At 45.0% G+C, this 18381-nt stretch overlaps 1 protein-coding gene across 1 annotated transcript in view; it reads left to right on the forward strand.

The window, feature by feature from the left end:
• Positions 1-18381, forward strand: part of LEKR1 (leucine, glutamate and lysine rich 1) — a gene marked incomplete at both ends in the record, with an annotated part of 166823 nt that overhangs the window by 137936 nt on the left and 10506 nt on the right. Inside the window, 2 exons of the mRNA XM_080915557.1 lie at positions 3285-3378; positions 15783-15947. Coding sequence (XP_080771683.1) covers positions 3285-3378; positions 15783-15947 — 259 coding nt within the window. The remainder of the gene's footprint in view (positions 1-3284; positions 3379-15782; positions 15948-18381) is intronic.

Consider the following 18381-nt stretch of genomic DNA (forward strand, 5'->3'; position numbering starts at 1 on the left):
CCATGTCCTCATTTTAGTTCCGATGCCTTCATCTCTCTCCTCTGCCTGATGGCTGCCTGATGGCTGCCCGGGGCCTTCAGCACTATACAACTGGTAGTCTTGCTCTGGACGCCATGAGGGAATGCTCTCAGCCTTGTCTTATGCAGTACAAGATTAGATGTTGGCTTACTGTGCTCTGCTGAAGTGTATGTATGATCCTAAGTTGTTCAGTGTTGAGTGTTGAATTTAGTCAAAGGCATTTTCCATGAATTGAGGTGATCAAATAGCTTTTGTCTTTCATTTTGATAGTGTGTTTTATTTTGCTTATTGATTTATATATGTTTAACTATGATGGATAATGATAATAGTCTTTTTAATTTTGGGTAATGTTTTGTTGAGGAATTTCGTATCTTTGTTCATCAGGGTTATCAACCTGTTACAGCTGAGATGTCCTTGTGTGGCTGAGGGACAGTGGAGTGCGGCTGGCTTCAGTGCTGTGTTTGGAGAAGAGTAAAGAGAACCAGACAATGTTCTTTAAGTGTTTGATAGAATTCAGACATGCAGTTATCTTGGCCTGGGCTTTTCTTTGATGGGTGACTTGCTTTTTAAATCAGATTCAGTTTCATTACCTGTTACTGTCCTCTTCGGTTTTCTTCTCTATCAAGTTCAGCCTTGGGAAAGGAAATTGTCAGTTTCCGTGTTACCACTGTGACATCTCTTTCATCTCTGTTTTTTTTTTTGGGGGGGGGTTGTTTTGTTTTAGGTTAGGGACTCACTGTGTAACCCTGGCTGTCCTGGAACTTGCTATGTAACAAGTCTGGCTTCAACCTCACAGAGACCCATCTGCCTCTGCTAGGACTTTTTATTGTGCAGAGGGTGGACAGAATGCACACTTAAGTTACAGGCCCTGTGTTGGTTTTAGAGCGAGCTCAGGGTTTCCATACAAGCAGTACACAGTTAACAGCGCCCAGCTGTTGATGCTTTGATTTTGTTCTTTTTGGGCTGATTTGTTTTTTTGTTTTTTGTTTGTTTTTTTTGTTTGTTTTGTTAATTTGACACACAATCAGAAAAGAAGGAACCTCAATCAAAAAGAGAAATGTCTCTACCTTATTAACCTATAATCAAGTCATTTTCTTTTTTCCCCAATATAATATTTTTATTATCTGAGAATCCCATACCATCACCCCAATCCCACTCTCTTCCCATTCTTCCCAAGTCCACTCACCCAACTTATGCCCACTCTCCGTCAAAGTACACCAAGTCCAATTTGTGTTACACAGACCTCGGACATCAGCATGAACCACAGTCGACATCAGCATGGCCTCCAGCCCCAGCATGGACCATAGAGGTCTTTTGAGGAGACTTAATTCAGAAAATAAACAAATCTCCATCTTGGACATCTTATTGTTTAGAATCAGAAGCAGGACCTTCGAGAGCTTCAGGAGCTGTGTACCACACTGCCCTTGCAGCCACTCTACAGGTTCCCAGGCATGAAGATTGCATGTGTCGAACCACCATGTTGTGCTCTCTCCTCCCCAGCAGTTGCCAGAGTGGAAGCACCTATGGCTGTGCTCCTGCCATGGCTGTGCTCCCACCAGGGCTGTGCTCCCACCATGGCTGTGCTCCCACCATGGCTGTGCTCCCACCATGGCTGTGCTCCCACCATGGCTGTGCTCCCATCAAGGCTGTGCTCCCACCATGGCTTCCCTGGAACTTGCTATATAACTCCCACCATGGCTGTGCTCCCACATGGCTGTGCTCCCACCATGGCTGTGCTCCCACCATGGCTGTGCTCCCACCATGGCTGTGCTCCCACCATGGCTGTGCTCCCACCATGGCTGTGCTCCCACCATGGCTGTGCTCCCACACCTGTCGCCACCGTGTCTCTAGTTCCACATCTCTTGTGTGCACGCCCCTCCTTCTGCCACTTTTTTTCCAATTCCATGAAACCACCTTTAAAAAGCATCTTCCTATAAAAGCCTTTGTTGTTACTGCTGTTGTTTTGTTGTTTTGTTGTTGTTGTTCAGAGATGCCGAGTACTCTGCAGACTTATCCTCCACGGCAGCATTTCCCCTCAGAGCCTCCGTGGGTCTCTGAGACTCCTTGGAGCAGCACACAGCCCCGCAGGTGGCAGTGCCCGCAGCACTGAGCCGAGTGCCACGTTGCCTCGCTTCGTTACTGGTGTGTGAGTGTATCTCCAGGTGTCACTGTACTGGCTGTGTAGGGAGGTAAACTGACCAGTGTTCCTCTGAGGTCTCTGCTTCAGTTCCTGCCTCCAGGGTCCTGTTCTGCTTGAGTTCCTGCCTCGGCTTTGCTCAGTGATGGACCGTGATTAGAACATGGATGTCAGTCAAATAAATCTTTTCTCCCACAAGTTACTTTGGCTTATGGTCCTCATCATAGCAACAGAAAGCAAACTATAACCACATTTTTTATTATCTATTTCATTTTCTTATGATCTGAAATGTCTTCTCTTTCTAATTTTGGGTTTGGCTTGTTCTCATTTTTCTCTGACATGTAGCCATTGGCTGCGTATTTAAGCTTCTCTGTGTCTGTCACCCACTTATTGATTATCATGAACTTGACTCTTGACACTTTATGTCTGCCCTGTCACATAGTTTTGATGTATGCGCCTCCACTCTCATTTATATTAAGAAACAAGTTAAATTCATTTCTTGATCTTTGGTTGTTCAATAATAAGTTATTTAACATTCACTTGCATATATAGTTTTCTTGCTAGTTTTATTGCAATATAATTGGAAAAGGTACTTGATATGACTTAGGGGCTTTTAAAAATCTTGTGCACAAGGTGGGAGGTGTGTGTGTGTTGTGTGTATGTGTGTGTGTGTGTGTGTGTGTGTGAGCATGCACACGCCATTGCACATATATGGAGGCCAGCCTCAGATATGGAACCTCACCTTCTACCTCGTTCAAGACACGCCACAGTGTATGTGAGACAGGCTCAGGAGTCTCTAGGATTCTCATGTCTCTGATACCACAGAAGTATACTACCACAGCTGGCTTCTTGTGGGTTCTGAGGCTCTAAACGCAGGTACCCACACTTGTATGCAAGCACTTTACCCACTGAGCATCTCCTTAGCCCTTGACTTCTGGCCATCTGGATGTACAGAGCAAAGACGGGACTGCTCAGAGGTGACTGGGCTTTCACCACAAAGCACTGTGTATGTTGTTAAAGAGTGGGCGTGCTATGTTGTGAGGGAAAACCATCAAGGAGATGGGACTTGGGACTTTGGATGATCCTGAGGGCTGACTCCCACCTCTGCTGTTGGGTTCTTTGTTTTCAGGAAATTGATGCTGGTTTCTCATCAGAAAAGCATTGAGCATCTGCAGGAAACCCTGAAACAGAAGCTGCTCAGCCATGACAGCTGGAGGGAGAAGGTAAGTGGTTCTCAACTGCTGAGTCTGGCTGGCTTTGGAAACGTATCATCTGCCCAAAGACTATTCCAGATAGGCGCTATTGCTTCAGCGAGTTCTTCCATCCCATCTGGAATTTCCAACTCCAAATATACTTAAGATGTATGTGTTTTTCCAAAACATTAGACAGTGTGGTAAGAAGAAAAAGGAGGAATGAAAAAATAGATCTTGTGATCCTGTAATTTTAGTTCTTAGGCAAAACATGTTAATCTGTAAATATTTACTTTTTTCTAGCAAGTGTCAGAATCTGGATTTGATCATATTTGTTAAACCATAGAAATACTAATAACTCTCATTTCTTTGCTTCTAAGATAAGAAAAGAGAAATGATTTTGAATTATTAGTTATGAAATTTTGACCATTTTATTCGGTCAAGTTAAATGAGCAAATATTTCTCTTTCTACTGCTAAGAACTGTTTTCTCTCAGAGCATGAGAACAGTCCACTGTGGTCTTTGGACTTTGCTATATTTTTCAAGGTTTCAGCAAAGAACAACTTAAATATGTCTACCTATTGTAACTCGGGCTCTGTAAGCTGTTGGTGCCTTCTTTCTCATCAGCGCTGTCCCTGACAGAAGCTTCAGTCCCCCTCACTGACCCCCGGGAACCACCCCGCACAGGAGCCGGAGCCTTCCCACCTTTCCTCCAGCCGCGTCTGTTCCCAGCACAGGCCTTCTCCCTCCGGTGTATCATTTGTTACAGCAAACTGAGGGTAGTGCTGGGTTTGGAACCCAAAGCCACGAACGTGAGGACAGAGTTCCTGAGCGCCGCACACAGCCCCCGGCACACTGATTTCCTGTGGCCTCCTTCTCTCTGTAACTGGAGCTTCCTGCTGAAATGCACGTGGTGTAGCTGCGTTCCTTCTAATTTGTTCAGCGATCACATTCTTCTTGGGGACTGGATCCTTTGCTTGTGACCTCAGCCACTTTCCAGCCACTGCCTCCTCCTTAGCCCCTCCCTGTGCCACCCTGCACATTGAAACCTCTCATGACTTTGCTGGTTTCTAAATCTGCCACTTCCATTTCTTGTGGTCAGACATCCTCAAACAACCTGCTATGACTCAACATCTTCTCCTTTGTCCTTCCATAGTCAGATTACGACGATAAATCTGGTTGTGGTATTAACACACTTGTTACCCCAGTGCTAAGGCCAATGCACAAAGAATCTGACTTGGAGGCCAGCCTGGACTGGAGAGAGCCTGTGTAAGGAAGGAAGCCACAGTTAAGGATACTTGTGCATAGTTGGGAATAAAATTGAGCCTCTGGGCTGGAGTTGTATAAACGCCTCAGTCTTGCTCATATAGTGGACAATTCCTGCTTGTGTAAAGCTCCTGCCTAAGAGTTTGTGATGGTTCTTGGTCTAGGTAGATGACCTGCTCTTGTTCATTTCCCTGATTCTTATCATTTGAATGCTTTAATGCTCCAAAAGATAATCTTCCAGCATGTGCAAGGCTTAGGGTTCCATTCCAGCACCACCCAGACTATCAAGCAAACCATCCAAAGCAGGAGGCATCTTAATGACCAGATGTTGGAGTAGTTTGGGCACCGTGGTGAAGGCCTGGAAAAAGTCTGTCATGACCACTTTGAGATGTCTTGAGATGAAAGCAGCTCTTTGGGAAGCAGTTTGTGGATATTTATTATGACATTGCCTAGACTCAGACTGCTGTGATAGAGTTAACCAGGCTAGAGAGATGACAGTCATTTTCTCTGACCCCTAAGGTCTGATGGAGTGAACGTTCCTGCCTTCCCTGAGAAGCTTTGCCTGCTTACACCCCACTGGGGCTTTTTGGGGTGCATTCTATTGAAGAAGAACATTTGTGGACCACTGTAGTCCTGCTCAGAGATTAAGAAAATGCTAGCATCTGACATTAAAAATTCAGTGCTTTCCCTTTGGACACGTTGGCCTGATGCTGAAAAGAATACTGTGCAGTATCAGGACGGTTCCTGCTCAGGGCCTGCCCTCTCTACTACATGTCGCTGACTTCATAATGTCCTCTGGCCTTTATAAAGTATAGAGTTGAGAAAACGTCAGTTCTTAATGAATGTTGCTATTTAACCAGCAGTAAATCATGATACGACCAGTAAAACCAGAGTAATAAGAACGTCTTGACTGTGTTAGCTATTAAGACTATGAATAAAAAGTTCCTTACAAGTCCCCTCATGAGAATAGAGACTCGCTTGTATGACATTGTCATCTCTCTTGGGTCACTGTGCCTTTGCATAGGAATGAAATGTTCTCTTTACAAATATGTAACACACAAATTAGAATAAACTTAATAACTTAAATGCTTTTAACATTTTTTAAAAGTAGATAGCAATTTGTGCCTGGCTTAATTATTTTAGAGTATGTAAAAAACACATAATAGGATCAATAGTTGCTATGCAACAGAAAGGGCACATTTTAAAATAACTGTTTACTAATTGTCATGAATTTTTGTTTATTTTAAGTCTTGCTTGGATACAAAGAAAGCAAATTAACGGGCACGATGAACCTTTAAAATTGGTTCCACATGCACAGTATTGTTACTCTTCATTTAAAATTTTGTGATAAATACTCTCTTGCAGCTTGAATTAATTATATAACTCATATCACTTGTTGACATTTGCTTTTCAGTATAGCAGACAAATTACAACCAAATATTTTCTTAAATCGTCATTAACATATTACAGTCTAGAAACATTTTAGAAGTGTATTAACGACCTCATTTTTAGTACGTACACCTTTTGAAAACAAACAAAACCTTATTTCCTGGCTAGAAAAACCAGACTGACAGTGGAGTAAACTTAACTTCAAGAAACAATCAATTCTAAGTTTGCCAGGTTGATGGCTCATGTCTTTAATCCCAAGACTGGGGAGATAGAAACAGGGGAATCTCTGTGAATTTGAGGCCAGCGTGGTCCACACAGAATTTCAGGTCAGCTGGGACTACATGACCCTGCTCAACAAACAACGAAATAATAAATTCCAAATTAGAAGGAACATAAAAAAACTTCCGGTTGACAGTTCAAGTGGCCTAGTGACTCCTAATGTATTGTAATATGCTACCAATGAAGGAAAAGGTAGCACAGAAAATAAAAAAGTTTGACAGGGATGGAGTTGTTTATATATAAAGTCTCTCTTCATTGGACCTAATAAACAATATGACTAAAATACTGAGGGCATAATTTAATTTTTACAGCTATTTCATGCAATTTTAATGATTGACTTAATAAAATCTAGACATTTTAGACTAGAATCATCTGCAGGGGACTGAGCTGGGAATGAGCTGGCATTGAGCTGGCACTGGCTGCTTCCTCCAGCTCTAAGTGCCCCAGACGTCTGCGTCTCTCCAGTGTGCCGCCGCAACAGTCAGGTTTGCACTTCCATCTGAACAAACGAAACCCCAGAGGGGGTGAAAAACAGAAACAGTGGTTTCAAGACATCGAACAGTGATAGGAAGCTGGTGACAGTCCTGTGACTATGGTAGTTTAGTCCCATGACAGTCTGCAGGAGACTGGGAACAGGCTAAGCTTGGCATCTGCTTTGAACTGAGGAGTCTGTGGAGGTTAAAGTAGCAACAGCTCTCAGAGTAGTGTTTGCACCACTTTCTAAAGAGGAGGAATGCTGGTGGGCAGGCTTTAGCCAGGGGAGGCTAATCTGGGAGAAATGAAGAACCAAACACTCACCGACAACCAGGTTGCCTCTTCTCACCAGACAGAGCAGAAAGCCTGTAATATGCAGGACACTCGGGAGGCCCCCATAGCTGGCCTTCCATTACTGGACATTGTTGGGCTGATTCAGTGATGGCCTGATCCTAACAAACGTCAAAAACAAAGCAAAAAACCAAAACCTAAAATAGATGCTCCACCATTCCCCAGATAGACATTACATATTCATAGGGAACAACATCCCGATTCCGGAAGGCAAACAGCAGAACCTGCCGTCTAATCCCTGACTTCCATACACAGAGAGAACTAGAAGAGTAGAGCTCATACTGAAAAGAAAAGTCAATGACTAAAAACCCAACCCAGAAGGGTCGCAGAGTTGACCCAGTCTCTCAGAGGACTCAGGATCAGTTCCTGGCACACTCGGGGTAGCTCAGGCTGTCTGTAACTCCAGTACCGAGGGATCCGACGCCCTCTTCTGGTGTCTATGGGTACTGCACCCACATAATGCAGCACACCACTTCACCCTTAACATAAAAATAAATATTTTAAATGACTCCGAAAGACACAAATGCTAGGCTGAGAAGATAAGAACCTTCAAACAGTTGATGTGTGCCATTTCTAAGAGGTCAAAGGGAATTTTATCATGTTAAGTTTCATTTATCATGTTTAAGTTTAGATGTGAAAGCTATAAGCAAGATGTAAATTAAAAACTGTCAGAACACATTCAGACCAGAGTGCATTGGAGTGCTAGGAAGTCAGACATGTGACAAGAAACGAACAGCGTTACCTGAAGCACAGCAAGTAGAAAAAAGACTTTTCCACGAAAACAAGAGTTTTCTTGTAAAGTCTCAAAAAGTGAAAAGCAGAGGGTCGGTGATGGCTGTGAGGTAAACCTCGGTGCCCTGACACAGGCAGTGAGGGTCCCTGACGATGAGAAGAGCAGAGACAGTGTCTGAGGAGATGGTGGTGAAATGTTGATGAGTTAAATGAAAGCAGATTTACAAAGCTCAACAGACCACAAGCACAAGAAAGCAAACACACCGAAGGACATTGTAATCCTTTTCTCAAAAAATCCAAATTCTCAAATAAATAAATAAATAAATAAATAAAATTTTCTCCCTCCCTCTCTTTCCTCTCTCCCTTCTTTTCTCCCTCCCTCCCTTCCTTCCTTCTCTCCCTCCCTCCTTCTCTCCCTCCCTCCTTACCTCCCTCCCTCCCTCCCTCCCTCCCTCCTTCCCTCCCTCCCTCCCTCCCTTCCTTACCTCCCTCCCTCCCTCTTTACCTCCCTCCCTCCCTCCCTCCCTCCCTCCCTTCCTTCCTTCCTTCCTTCCTTCTCTCCCTCCCTCCCTCTTTCCCTCCCTCCCTCCCTCCCTCCCTCCCTCCCTTCCTTCTCTCCCTCCCTCCCTCCCTCCCTCCCTCCCTCCCTTCCTTCCTTCCTTCTCTCCCTCCCTCCCTCCCTCTTTCCCTCCCTCCCTCCCTCCCTCCCTCCCTTTAAATGAGGAGTCTGGGACAATGGAGAGGTAACAAGTGTTTAGCATCTTACAAAGGGCCTGAGTTCAGTCCCCAGTACCAGTGTTTGCCTGCTCACAACCATCTGTCTCTCTAGCTCCAGGGAGTCTGATGTCTGTGGCCTCTGCAGGCTCTCATTGCTTTATAGACCCCACATGCACACACACACATACACACACACACACACACACACACACACACACAATTAAAAATAAAATAACGTTTTCCTTACACAGTATCCTCTACTCCCGGTTTCTCCCCACTGCCCATCCAGATGTAATCTCTTTTTCTCATTGGTAAAACAGGCTTCTGAGGAAGTATAACACAATGTAATGTATGAAACAAAATCTCTTTGGAATTGGACACAAACAAAAGGAAAAGAGCCCAAGAGAGACCCAAAAAATCAAAGATCTACTAGTTCGGCTATTCAGGAATCTGATAAAAACACTAAGCTGGAAACCATAATATATGTAGAGGACCTGGTGAAGGGCCTGTGTGCGCCCCCCCCCCCCCACCGTCTCTGTGAGTTCACACGAGCTTTGCTCATGTTGGTTTAGGACTTACTTTCCTTTGGCTCTTCCACTGCTTCCACCTCGTCTTACTCAGGGTGCCCTGAGCCCTGAGGGGAGGGTTTGCTAGGGACATCCCATTTAGGGCCTGGTGTCCCAAGGTCTCTCATCTCTGCATAATGTCCAGCTGTGAGTCTGTAAAATTTGTCCCAGTTGGCTGCAGGAAGAAGCTCCTCTGATGACAGCGGAGCAGGGCATTGGTCTGTGAGTCAGCATTAGGAGTAATTTTTATCACTGCAGTTTGCTTTAGTTTTAGTACTGTTCGGCTTTGGCCTCGATCCCTGGACTGTCAAACGCCAGGTTTTGGTCACGCTAGCAGTATTAGATGAGTTCCACCTCAGGGAGTGGGCTTTAAGTCAAATCAGGTATGAATTGTGAAGGAGAATGCCTCCCACAGATTCATATTTGAATGCCTGGTCAGCAGGCAGTGGGATTATTTGAAAGAACTAAGAGGTGTGGCCTCATTGGAGAAGGTGTGGCCTTACTAGAGGAAGAGCGTGTCTGGGGGTAGGCTTTGGGCTTCAGAAGCCCACCCTGGATCCAGTGACTCTTCCTGCTGCCTGCCAGACCAGTGAAGACCTCGCAAGCCACTTTCCTCAGCACCACTCTGCCTCCATGCCACCTTCCACTCTGACGACAGATACACTAAGCCTCTGAGACTGTAAGCCCCAACCAGATGCCTCCCATTAGAAGAGTTGCCCGTTCCCTTGGTGTCTCACAACAACAAAACACAGACTGTCACAGCTGGCTACTCACACAAGCATTGTGCCACTGTTGCGCTAGCATATCTTACAAGCAGGACACCATTGTCCATCTAATGGTTTGCCATAGGGTTTTGACTTTTTTTTTCATTCCTCCTCTTGAAGTGAGCAGGGTACCTTCCTGTACCAAAGATGCTAATGCTAGAATGTATGAGGGAAGGTTCCAGGTAGGCACCAGCTCAACTTCTCTATGTTCAATGAATTGCATAGATGTTGTCTTCAGCAGTAAAGGCTTAATCATCAATTTGTGGAGAGCAACCCATAGTCTTGGCAACAACCTGAGCTATTTGGGGGTTCCCATGGAACCCCTTGGCCAACAACTCAATTCGCTGTAACCCAGCCCTGTTTCCATACCACCCCTCAAATGCATCTTAGTTTTAGCTGTCTCTATAGTTCTCCCCCTCACGCCCCCTTCCCATCCCCCTCCTACACATTTATCTATAGCTGTCTATTCTATTTCTCCTTTCTAACGAGAGCTGTCACCCTCCCTCGTCCTGCAGGCCTGTGAAGCTAAGGCTAAAAGCCCTGGAGACCCTGAAGGGACAGTAGGAGATTTGTCTGCTCCTGGGCACCAGGCTCCTGTCACTAGCCTCAGCACCCACCCCAGAGATTTGTGGCCATTGGCCATGTAAGACCAATACCCCAAACCCCTCCACATGTAGACGACGTGCTCTGTGGTGCAGCTTAAAATGGGGAATTGTGATATTGCCTGCACTTTTTAAATTATTCAGCATTGTTTTAGCTATCTTTGACTTTTTGTATTTCAATTAAAAAAATTTAAATAAGAAAAATTAGAAAGCCAGTGACACAGCTCAGTGGTGGAGCAAGACCCTGGGTCTGACCCCAGAACCACCAGGGGCAAAAGCCATTTCATAATGATAAAGGGTCTTTCAGTAAAAGAACACCGTAATCCCAAATGCTCACGTGAGTTCAGACCCCCAGCACCTACGTTAAGAGCTCGGCATTGCTTCTCACCACGCGGGATAAGGAGGCAGGCGTTGGCTTCGGCCTGCGGGCTTTAGTCCAGCTCCAAAGCCAAGGAGAGATGCTGCGTCAAGGGCCGAGGTGGAGGGCAGGACATGGTGTCTCTCTCTGGCCTCTGCGTGTGTTCTCATGGTGCACATATATACCATACACAGTCACAAACACACACACAAAGTATATATGTCTCTCTCTGGCCTCTGCGTGTACATATATACCATACAGTCACAAACACACACACAAAGTATATATAGTGTCTCTCTCTGGCCTCTGCGTGTGTTCTCATGAGGCACATATATACCATACACAGTCACAAACACACACACAAACTATATATAAAATTACATATAAAATTATATACGCCATACATGAAGCAAACCTGGTAGCACTACAAAAGAAAATGGGATGCAGTCTAGAAGTTAGAATCTTTCTCTTAATAGCAGGTGTATAAACAACCAAAAGCCCAGAAAGAATAGTTTGAAAAGTTGCACATTAGTTTATTTTTAAAAGCTACACTTAAGAATACTATTAATGGGGCTGGAGAGACTGCTCTTCCCAAGGTCCTGAGTTCAATTCCCAGCAACCACATGGTGGCTCACAACCATCTGTAATGGGATCTGATGCCCTCTTCTGGTGTGTCTGAAGACAGCTACAGTGCACTCATATATAATAAATGAATTTTTAAAAGAATGCTATTAAGAAACTTGGCAAAGGTATTCGGAGCGTTCTCCACCACCCAATACAATCCATATTCTTCTCACATGCACATAAAGCATTTTACTGAAAAAATGGACCATAGTTTGTGTTACACATTTTAAAGGAATTAAGACATACAAAGTATTTTCTCCAACTGAAGTGAAATTGAATGAAAGTCATTAGTAGAAATACTTTAGTATTTTGAAACTAAAAAAAGAAAAAAGAAACGTTGATTCTGTGTTGTTAATGGCTTGCTGTATAGGATGTGGGAAGACAGGTTTACGGAAGTACCAAGCCCCTGACCCATGAAGTCCAGGAACAGTGTGTGCACACCTGCCCTCTGAGCCAGTGATCGTCTGGTGATTACTTAACTTCCTTGAAGCTGTTTCCTGTGCTTTTCTCCTTTACCAAGTTTATGTTAGTATTTGGGAGAATGGGTTTTGTTATGGTAGTTCATGCGTCCTCTGAGCCTCCTCAATCTAAACCGTGGAAAATAGTGGTTTCAAAAAGTATTTGACCTTAGTATTGGAGAAGTAGAACAGCACTTTATTTTTAGGCGACATTTTCACAAATGACCGGTGCATTGTCAAATAGAAATGACTGGTCTGTCTCTGGGTTTGGCATCTGAAATTCTAACTAGTTTGAACGGTAATGGTCATCTACCGGTCACATCATCCCATGGAAAATACCTCTGTCTAGATGACAAGGAATAACAGAGTCAGCCACGAAACTTCACTTAGAAAGCACTGTGTGTGTCAATATTAGAAACAGATTGTAAAAAATATTCTAACAATGTTTTTCAGTAACAAACACAAAAGGAATTCCAGAAGCCACTTCTAGAATGTACTGGAGTCCCCTGGAAGGTGTTAGCAAGTTAAGCCAGGAGAGGACACAGATGATTGAAAAACAAAATAAAAGCCTGGGCATTGTACCCAGCTTTACTTTGTGTAATTTCTCTTTTCCTCCTTTTCCTGCAACAGCCCTTAGGGTGAGAGGACCCGTGTGCTGGAACAGGACAGAGCCCTCTGCTCACTGTGGTGCTGGCCACCCATCCACCTTGCCTTCCTGAACCCAATCTTTATTTCCTCTCCAGCTGGGCCCACTGATGTCTAAAGTAACCGCTTGTCAATGAATGGAACTAAGGGTGTTCCTTCTTTAAAAGACTCTCCCAAAGCCCCCTGGTTTGTGGTTTATTCTGTTCCACCTACTTTCTATAATTTTACAAGATGTAGTCTGTCCTACAACAATCACTGATATCTACCAATCAGCCATGTAGGTCTCATTTTCAATTTACTACTTGGTACTTAAATGCCTTGGCACACATTTTGACCCAGGATGCTCCAAAACGTTTAAGATGTTGAAGATACAGTTCAGTGGCAGAGCTCATTCTAGATCACATGAAGTCCATGATTCAACCCCCAGGCCCAGTGCAAGCACTGGAGAGAGAAGAGTGGGAAGAAACAGGAGAAGGGGGAGTGAAGAAAGATAGAGGGAGAAAGGAACAACACTGGGCAGCTTATAAACTATCAACACTTAACGTTCTGCCTTGAACTTCTCAGGTATTTTGAAAAGAGTTTCTCCCTCTTGAGTGTGGCTTCTCCATCCCCACCCAGTCTTGCTGAAGTGCAGTGGTCACTGTTTGAAGTGCTTGGAGTCAGGATGGAGAAAGCCAAAGGATGCAGAGTTCAGGCTGCATCTGGCAGAGTCCCGGCCAGGGAGCAGGGAGCCAGACCCCAGCCTGCACATGTGGCCAAGCACACACCCTAGGTAGGAGTCCTGTAGGCTGGGAATAGCCTAGTAGAAAGCTAAAGTGGGAAGTTTTAATTAATGTGTTGAGAAACCACTAAGAGTCCCAGGACCCAATGGGGAAGACATTAGCTGAAATACCCAACAAAGGGGAGATAAAACCTGTAGAGACCATATCCAGTGGATAAGCACAGCCCCTGGTTGAGGGACAGAGCCGTCTGCCCATCTCAAAAATTTTAATTCAGAATGGTTCCTGTCTAAAGGAAATGCAGGGACAAAGAGTAGAACAAAGACTGAAGGAAAGGCCGTCCAGATAACACCCCACCTAGGGATCCATCCCATCTGCTGACACCAAACCCAAACACTAATTCTGATGCCAAGAAGTGCTTACTGACAGGAGCTGTCTCCTGAGAGGCTCTGCCAGCACCTGACCAATGCAGATGCAGACACAGCCAACCATTGGACTGAGCACAGGGACCTCAATGGAGAAGTTAGAGCAAAGACTGAAGGAGCTGAAGGGGTTTGCAACCCCATAGGAAGAACAACAGTATTAAGTAACCAACCAGAACCCTCCAGAGCTCCCAGGGATAAAACCACCAACCAAAGGGCACACATGGAGGGACCCATGGCCCCAGATGCATATGTAGCAGAGAATGGCCTTATCTGACATCCATGGGAGGGAGGCTCTTGGTCCTGTAGAGGCTTGGTGTCCGAGAGTAGGGGAATGCCAGGGTGTTGGGGTGGGAGTTGGTGAGTGGGTGGGGAATCACCCTCATAGAGGCAGGCTAGGGGGTATGAGATAGGGGGGTTGCAGAGGGGAAACTGAGAAGGGGGACATTTGAAATATAAATAAATAAAATAACCAGTAAGAAAACAGAAACCACTAAGAAAATAAAATAACATACTTGTGAAGCATGCTACGTCATACGGAACTCGGACCGAAGAGCAGTGTTTGTGGGGATAGCACGGTGGAAAGAAAGGCATGGGAGAATGGCTGAAGACTTCCTTCGCCCGGTGTAGAGGGAGGGAAATAGCTGAGAAGATGTTGTGCTGTGTCCAAACCTAGAGAAAGTGAGGTAGAAATAGGCTTTGGGGCCATTGTCAAGACTCTTACACCATGATGGTCACTTGGGAGTTGTCACCTAGAGGCAGGCAGTCATCCCTCAAGGTCACCAGCAACCTTTCCCCAAACACTGTGGAGCTGTGTTTTGAGAGAGCTAGAGGATCTCCTTTTGTTGTGTCTACATTCGCCAGTTCTGTCTCCCAGGCAGAGCAGCCTACTGACCCCAGGGCTGGTCTCTAACGCACGGTATTTAATCTAAAGGGCTTCCTGTAAAGTTTGTTAACAAAGCGTGTGTCCCAGTATCTCAGCTTCAGGGATCCCATGAGAGATTCAGGTTGACCTCGTTCCTTCATTAAATGACCAGAATCACGGAGAGAAGCAGTGAGGGTTAGCAGTCTCTTCCCACATACCCCGTAGAATTGAGCATCTTAGCATGGCACGGTGTTGAACTGGGTGGGATCTCATCTCTGATCTCCGAAGATGACGTCTACAGTGAAAGTTACTCAGCTACTCACAGGTTTCTTGTCTCTCGCTCTAGTAGGCAGAGCCAAAGCCAATAATTAAAAGCCACACTGAGGAAAATGTTGGCTGAACTACAGGAAAAACTGCTTAATGCTTAGAAATGGAAACTCCTGCTGGGGGAGAAGTAAGTTATGGCTTCGTGAGTGTGAGGCACTGTGGGACATCCTTTCTGTCAGCTCTAGGCAGGACTGCAGGGCTTGCACGTGGATGCAGTCTCCACGGGCTGTTGAATTCTTGCCCATGCAACAGCCTTACACGGATGCTTTGCCTCATTGAACCCTCATAAAGGCCCCCAAAGGAACTAGTTATAGCCCCACCAGGAGAGCTTATGCTCACAAACTTAAGGCCACACTGCCAGCGAGTGTCAGGTCCACCCCCAGCTAAAGTCCTTATTTTGTTTTCCACAGTTGACTGAGCCATGAGAGACTGGGAGGGTTTCTAAAGTCCCTCGCAGCACGGACTCCATCGGCGCGGATGTGGATGACTGTTCCCGGTCATGCTAGTCTCACTCACGTTACCGTGTCAGCCTGTGACCTCACTGTCACTGCACATGTGACAGAGCCACTTGTCTGTTTTCGGCTAAGCATAGTCTAACCTCAGTTTGGGGGTAGAGGGTGCTCGCCTTGTTTGTTTGTTTTGTTTTTCAAGGCTCCTGATGGCTGAGTTAGCAGTGTAAATGGGAAGCTTTCGCTTGTTTTAGGTATGAATGACTCAGCCTGAGTTCTAACACTGTCATCTCTACTGAGTTTTCAGTTTTAGTTACTATAATATTGAAAAACGTGATATTTGGCTATTTTAAGAATTGGTCTGAGAATTTATTGAATGTACTTATCTCAAGGTAAAATGGCTTTGTGTGTCTTAACTTGCTGCTTTCCAGATTGAAGCTGAACTCTGCAAGGAAAGAGCCCGGCATCTCAATGAGCTCCGGGACCAAGCTCTTCTCTTTAAGGAGGAAGCTAAACTGGAACTTGACATCGAAAAAGAAAAACACCAGGAAATAATCCGGAAGTATCAGCAAGAACAAGAGGGCCTACAGCGGAAGGTTTGTCAGCACCGCTGGTGCCGTGCTCCGTGTGAGACACACGCCGCACGCTGCCCTCAAGCGTGTCTTCCTTCCCACACGCCTGCTCTGCTCACACAGACACATGCTTTGCTTCTTCAGAAAGGATCTGGAGATGAATTACAGAAGCACACAGCCAACTCTGTATGCATTTCTTTTCTACTGACGCCAGCTTACCGCTAAAACTAACTACACAGCATGACTCTTAACTAGTATGGCTACACAACCCAGTATCAAAAGATAATAAGGTATTTTACACAATTAAAATGTTCTTCTTAACTGAAGATATTTTAATTCTAATTAATCCTAAGCATTTTTGGATTAGGAAAAATACTATAGAATGCTACAGAAGCAAAGAGTCTGTTGAAGTAACCCTGCTCTATTGCTTGGTTGTTGGTTTTACTTAGGAAACATCCTCCTGCCTCAGCCTCCCAAAGGTTGGGGTTACAGATGTGCACCACCAAGGTAGGCAAGTTATTCCTGCTTTTATATGACTTAAGGGAAAGGATGGGGAGGAGGGGGGAGAGGCAGAGGGCAAGAGAATGAATGAACGTTCAGTGGGAAACATGTTTGAAAAAGACTCATTAAGAATCCTTGTTAGGGCTCAACAAGTGAGGGCCCTCGCCACTGTTAAAACATGAGCTCAACCCTGGGGCCCACTCGGTGTAAGTAGGGAACTAGTTTCTACATGATATTCTCTGTCCTCTCCATATACACAATGGTGTACCTGTGTGTATGTGCGCGCACACACACACACACACACACACACACACACACACACACACACACACACACGAGAGAGGGGTATATCACTAGAAAGAGTTCTGCATTAAGGGCACTTACACAACCCCCTACAGCTCCAGATCCAAAGGCTCTGATCATGCATGCACATGATACATGCACACATAAAGCATCCAACAGCCTAAGGGCCTGTTTCTGTGTGAAGATGGCGAGTTTAGCCACTCCAGAATCCATGATGAGGAAGCGGGGTCAGCCACTGGAGTCCAGGATACATGCAGGTAGTACCTGGCCCCACCCAGGAGGTTCTGCAGGTGCTTCTGTCCTGGAACTTTTGATGACTTCATCCTTGAATTTGTGAAAATGTTAGTTGGAATCCTTGTAAAGCAATGAAGCATGTGTCGGGAACGTGTGTCTCTGCTCCCTTGATGGTCTGGTCTGTGTGGAACAGGTCCTTACATTCTCCTGCAGAGCTGCTGGCCCCAGGGTGGCCATTTCCTTTCCCCCTTCAGCTCCTGACTACAATTGTCCTGAGCAGCTTGGAACTTCATGGGCAGAGAAATGCAAACAAAATACCATTAATTATGAAAGATATAAATTCAAATTTTATAAGTGATATCTGACTTTTAAAGGTTTATTCCTATTTTTAAAATCCAAGCTTATTTGTGGCTCTGTGAGGCTCCTGTCACAGGACAGCTTGCTCTGTCTTCATCAGCCCTGCCATGGGGAGAGCGAAACTATTGTTCAGACCCAAGTGACCCTCTCTCCCTTCTTCTGGATTAGTTGAAAAGAATAGAATATTAATTTCTGAAATGACTCATGGTGGTGAACATATTTCTTCCCAAAGTTATTCCTTATGTAAATTTAACATTTGAAATAAATTTTAGATGCATACAGTTTTTAAGCTGTGGTCCAAATGGTTCTGGGAATTATCCATTGTGGCATTTCCAGATTTCCACGGCTCGTTTCCTATGAGAATGTAAGGGACCTCAGATGAGCTCCTGCAAACCTGCTCTGCTGTTGTTTGCTTGCTGGTGTTTTGTTTGTTTTCCTTTTTGTTTTTTAAAACAATAGCTCATACTGATTTGGCACTCACCATGAGAACATGGCTGACTGGCCATAGACCCATAGCGGTTCTCTTGCCTTGGTTGAAATTTCAGGCATGAGCCACCACACTCAACTTTTTGTTTGTTTTGTTTTTAAAGATTTATTTATTATGTGTACGGTGTTCTGCCTGCACACCAGAAGGGGGCACCACACCTCATTACAGATGTTTGTGAGCCACCATGTGGTTGCTGGAATTGAACTCAGGACCTCTGGAAGCAGGCAGTGCTCTTAACCACTGAGCCATCTCCAGTCCAACTTTTTGCCTTCTAAGGAAAAAGAAAATTCTGTTCTGAAGGGATGCTTTGGGGAGGTTTCCAGACTTGTCTCATGTTCTTGTGGAAGGTGGAAGGTGATGCATTTGTGCCTTTCCCTGGTCTCTGGAGCTGCCATGACCACATCACAGTGGTCACTTGTCTTTCAGTTCAGGTCACTCAAATTTAATGCTTCCTTCTTCTGTCACATCGGTTGGACTCCTGGCTTTCCGGAGCCTACGTTGCCTGTCCCTTCCCAGCTAAGTCACCAGTCCTGGCAGATCAAGGGTAGTGGTAAAGGGATTTCACCATTAAAATTA

The sequence above is a fragment of the Micromys minutus genome (genome assembly GCF_963924665.1).
Source record: "Micromys minutus genome assembly, chromosome: 4".
NCBI lineage: Eukaryota > Metazoa > Chordata > Mammalia > Rodentia > Muridae > Micromys > Micromys minutus.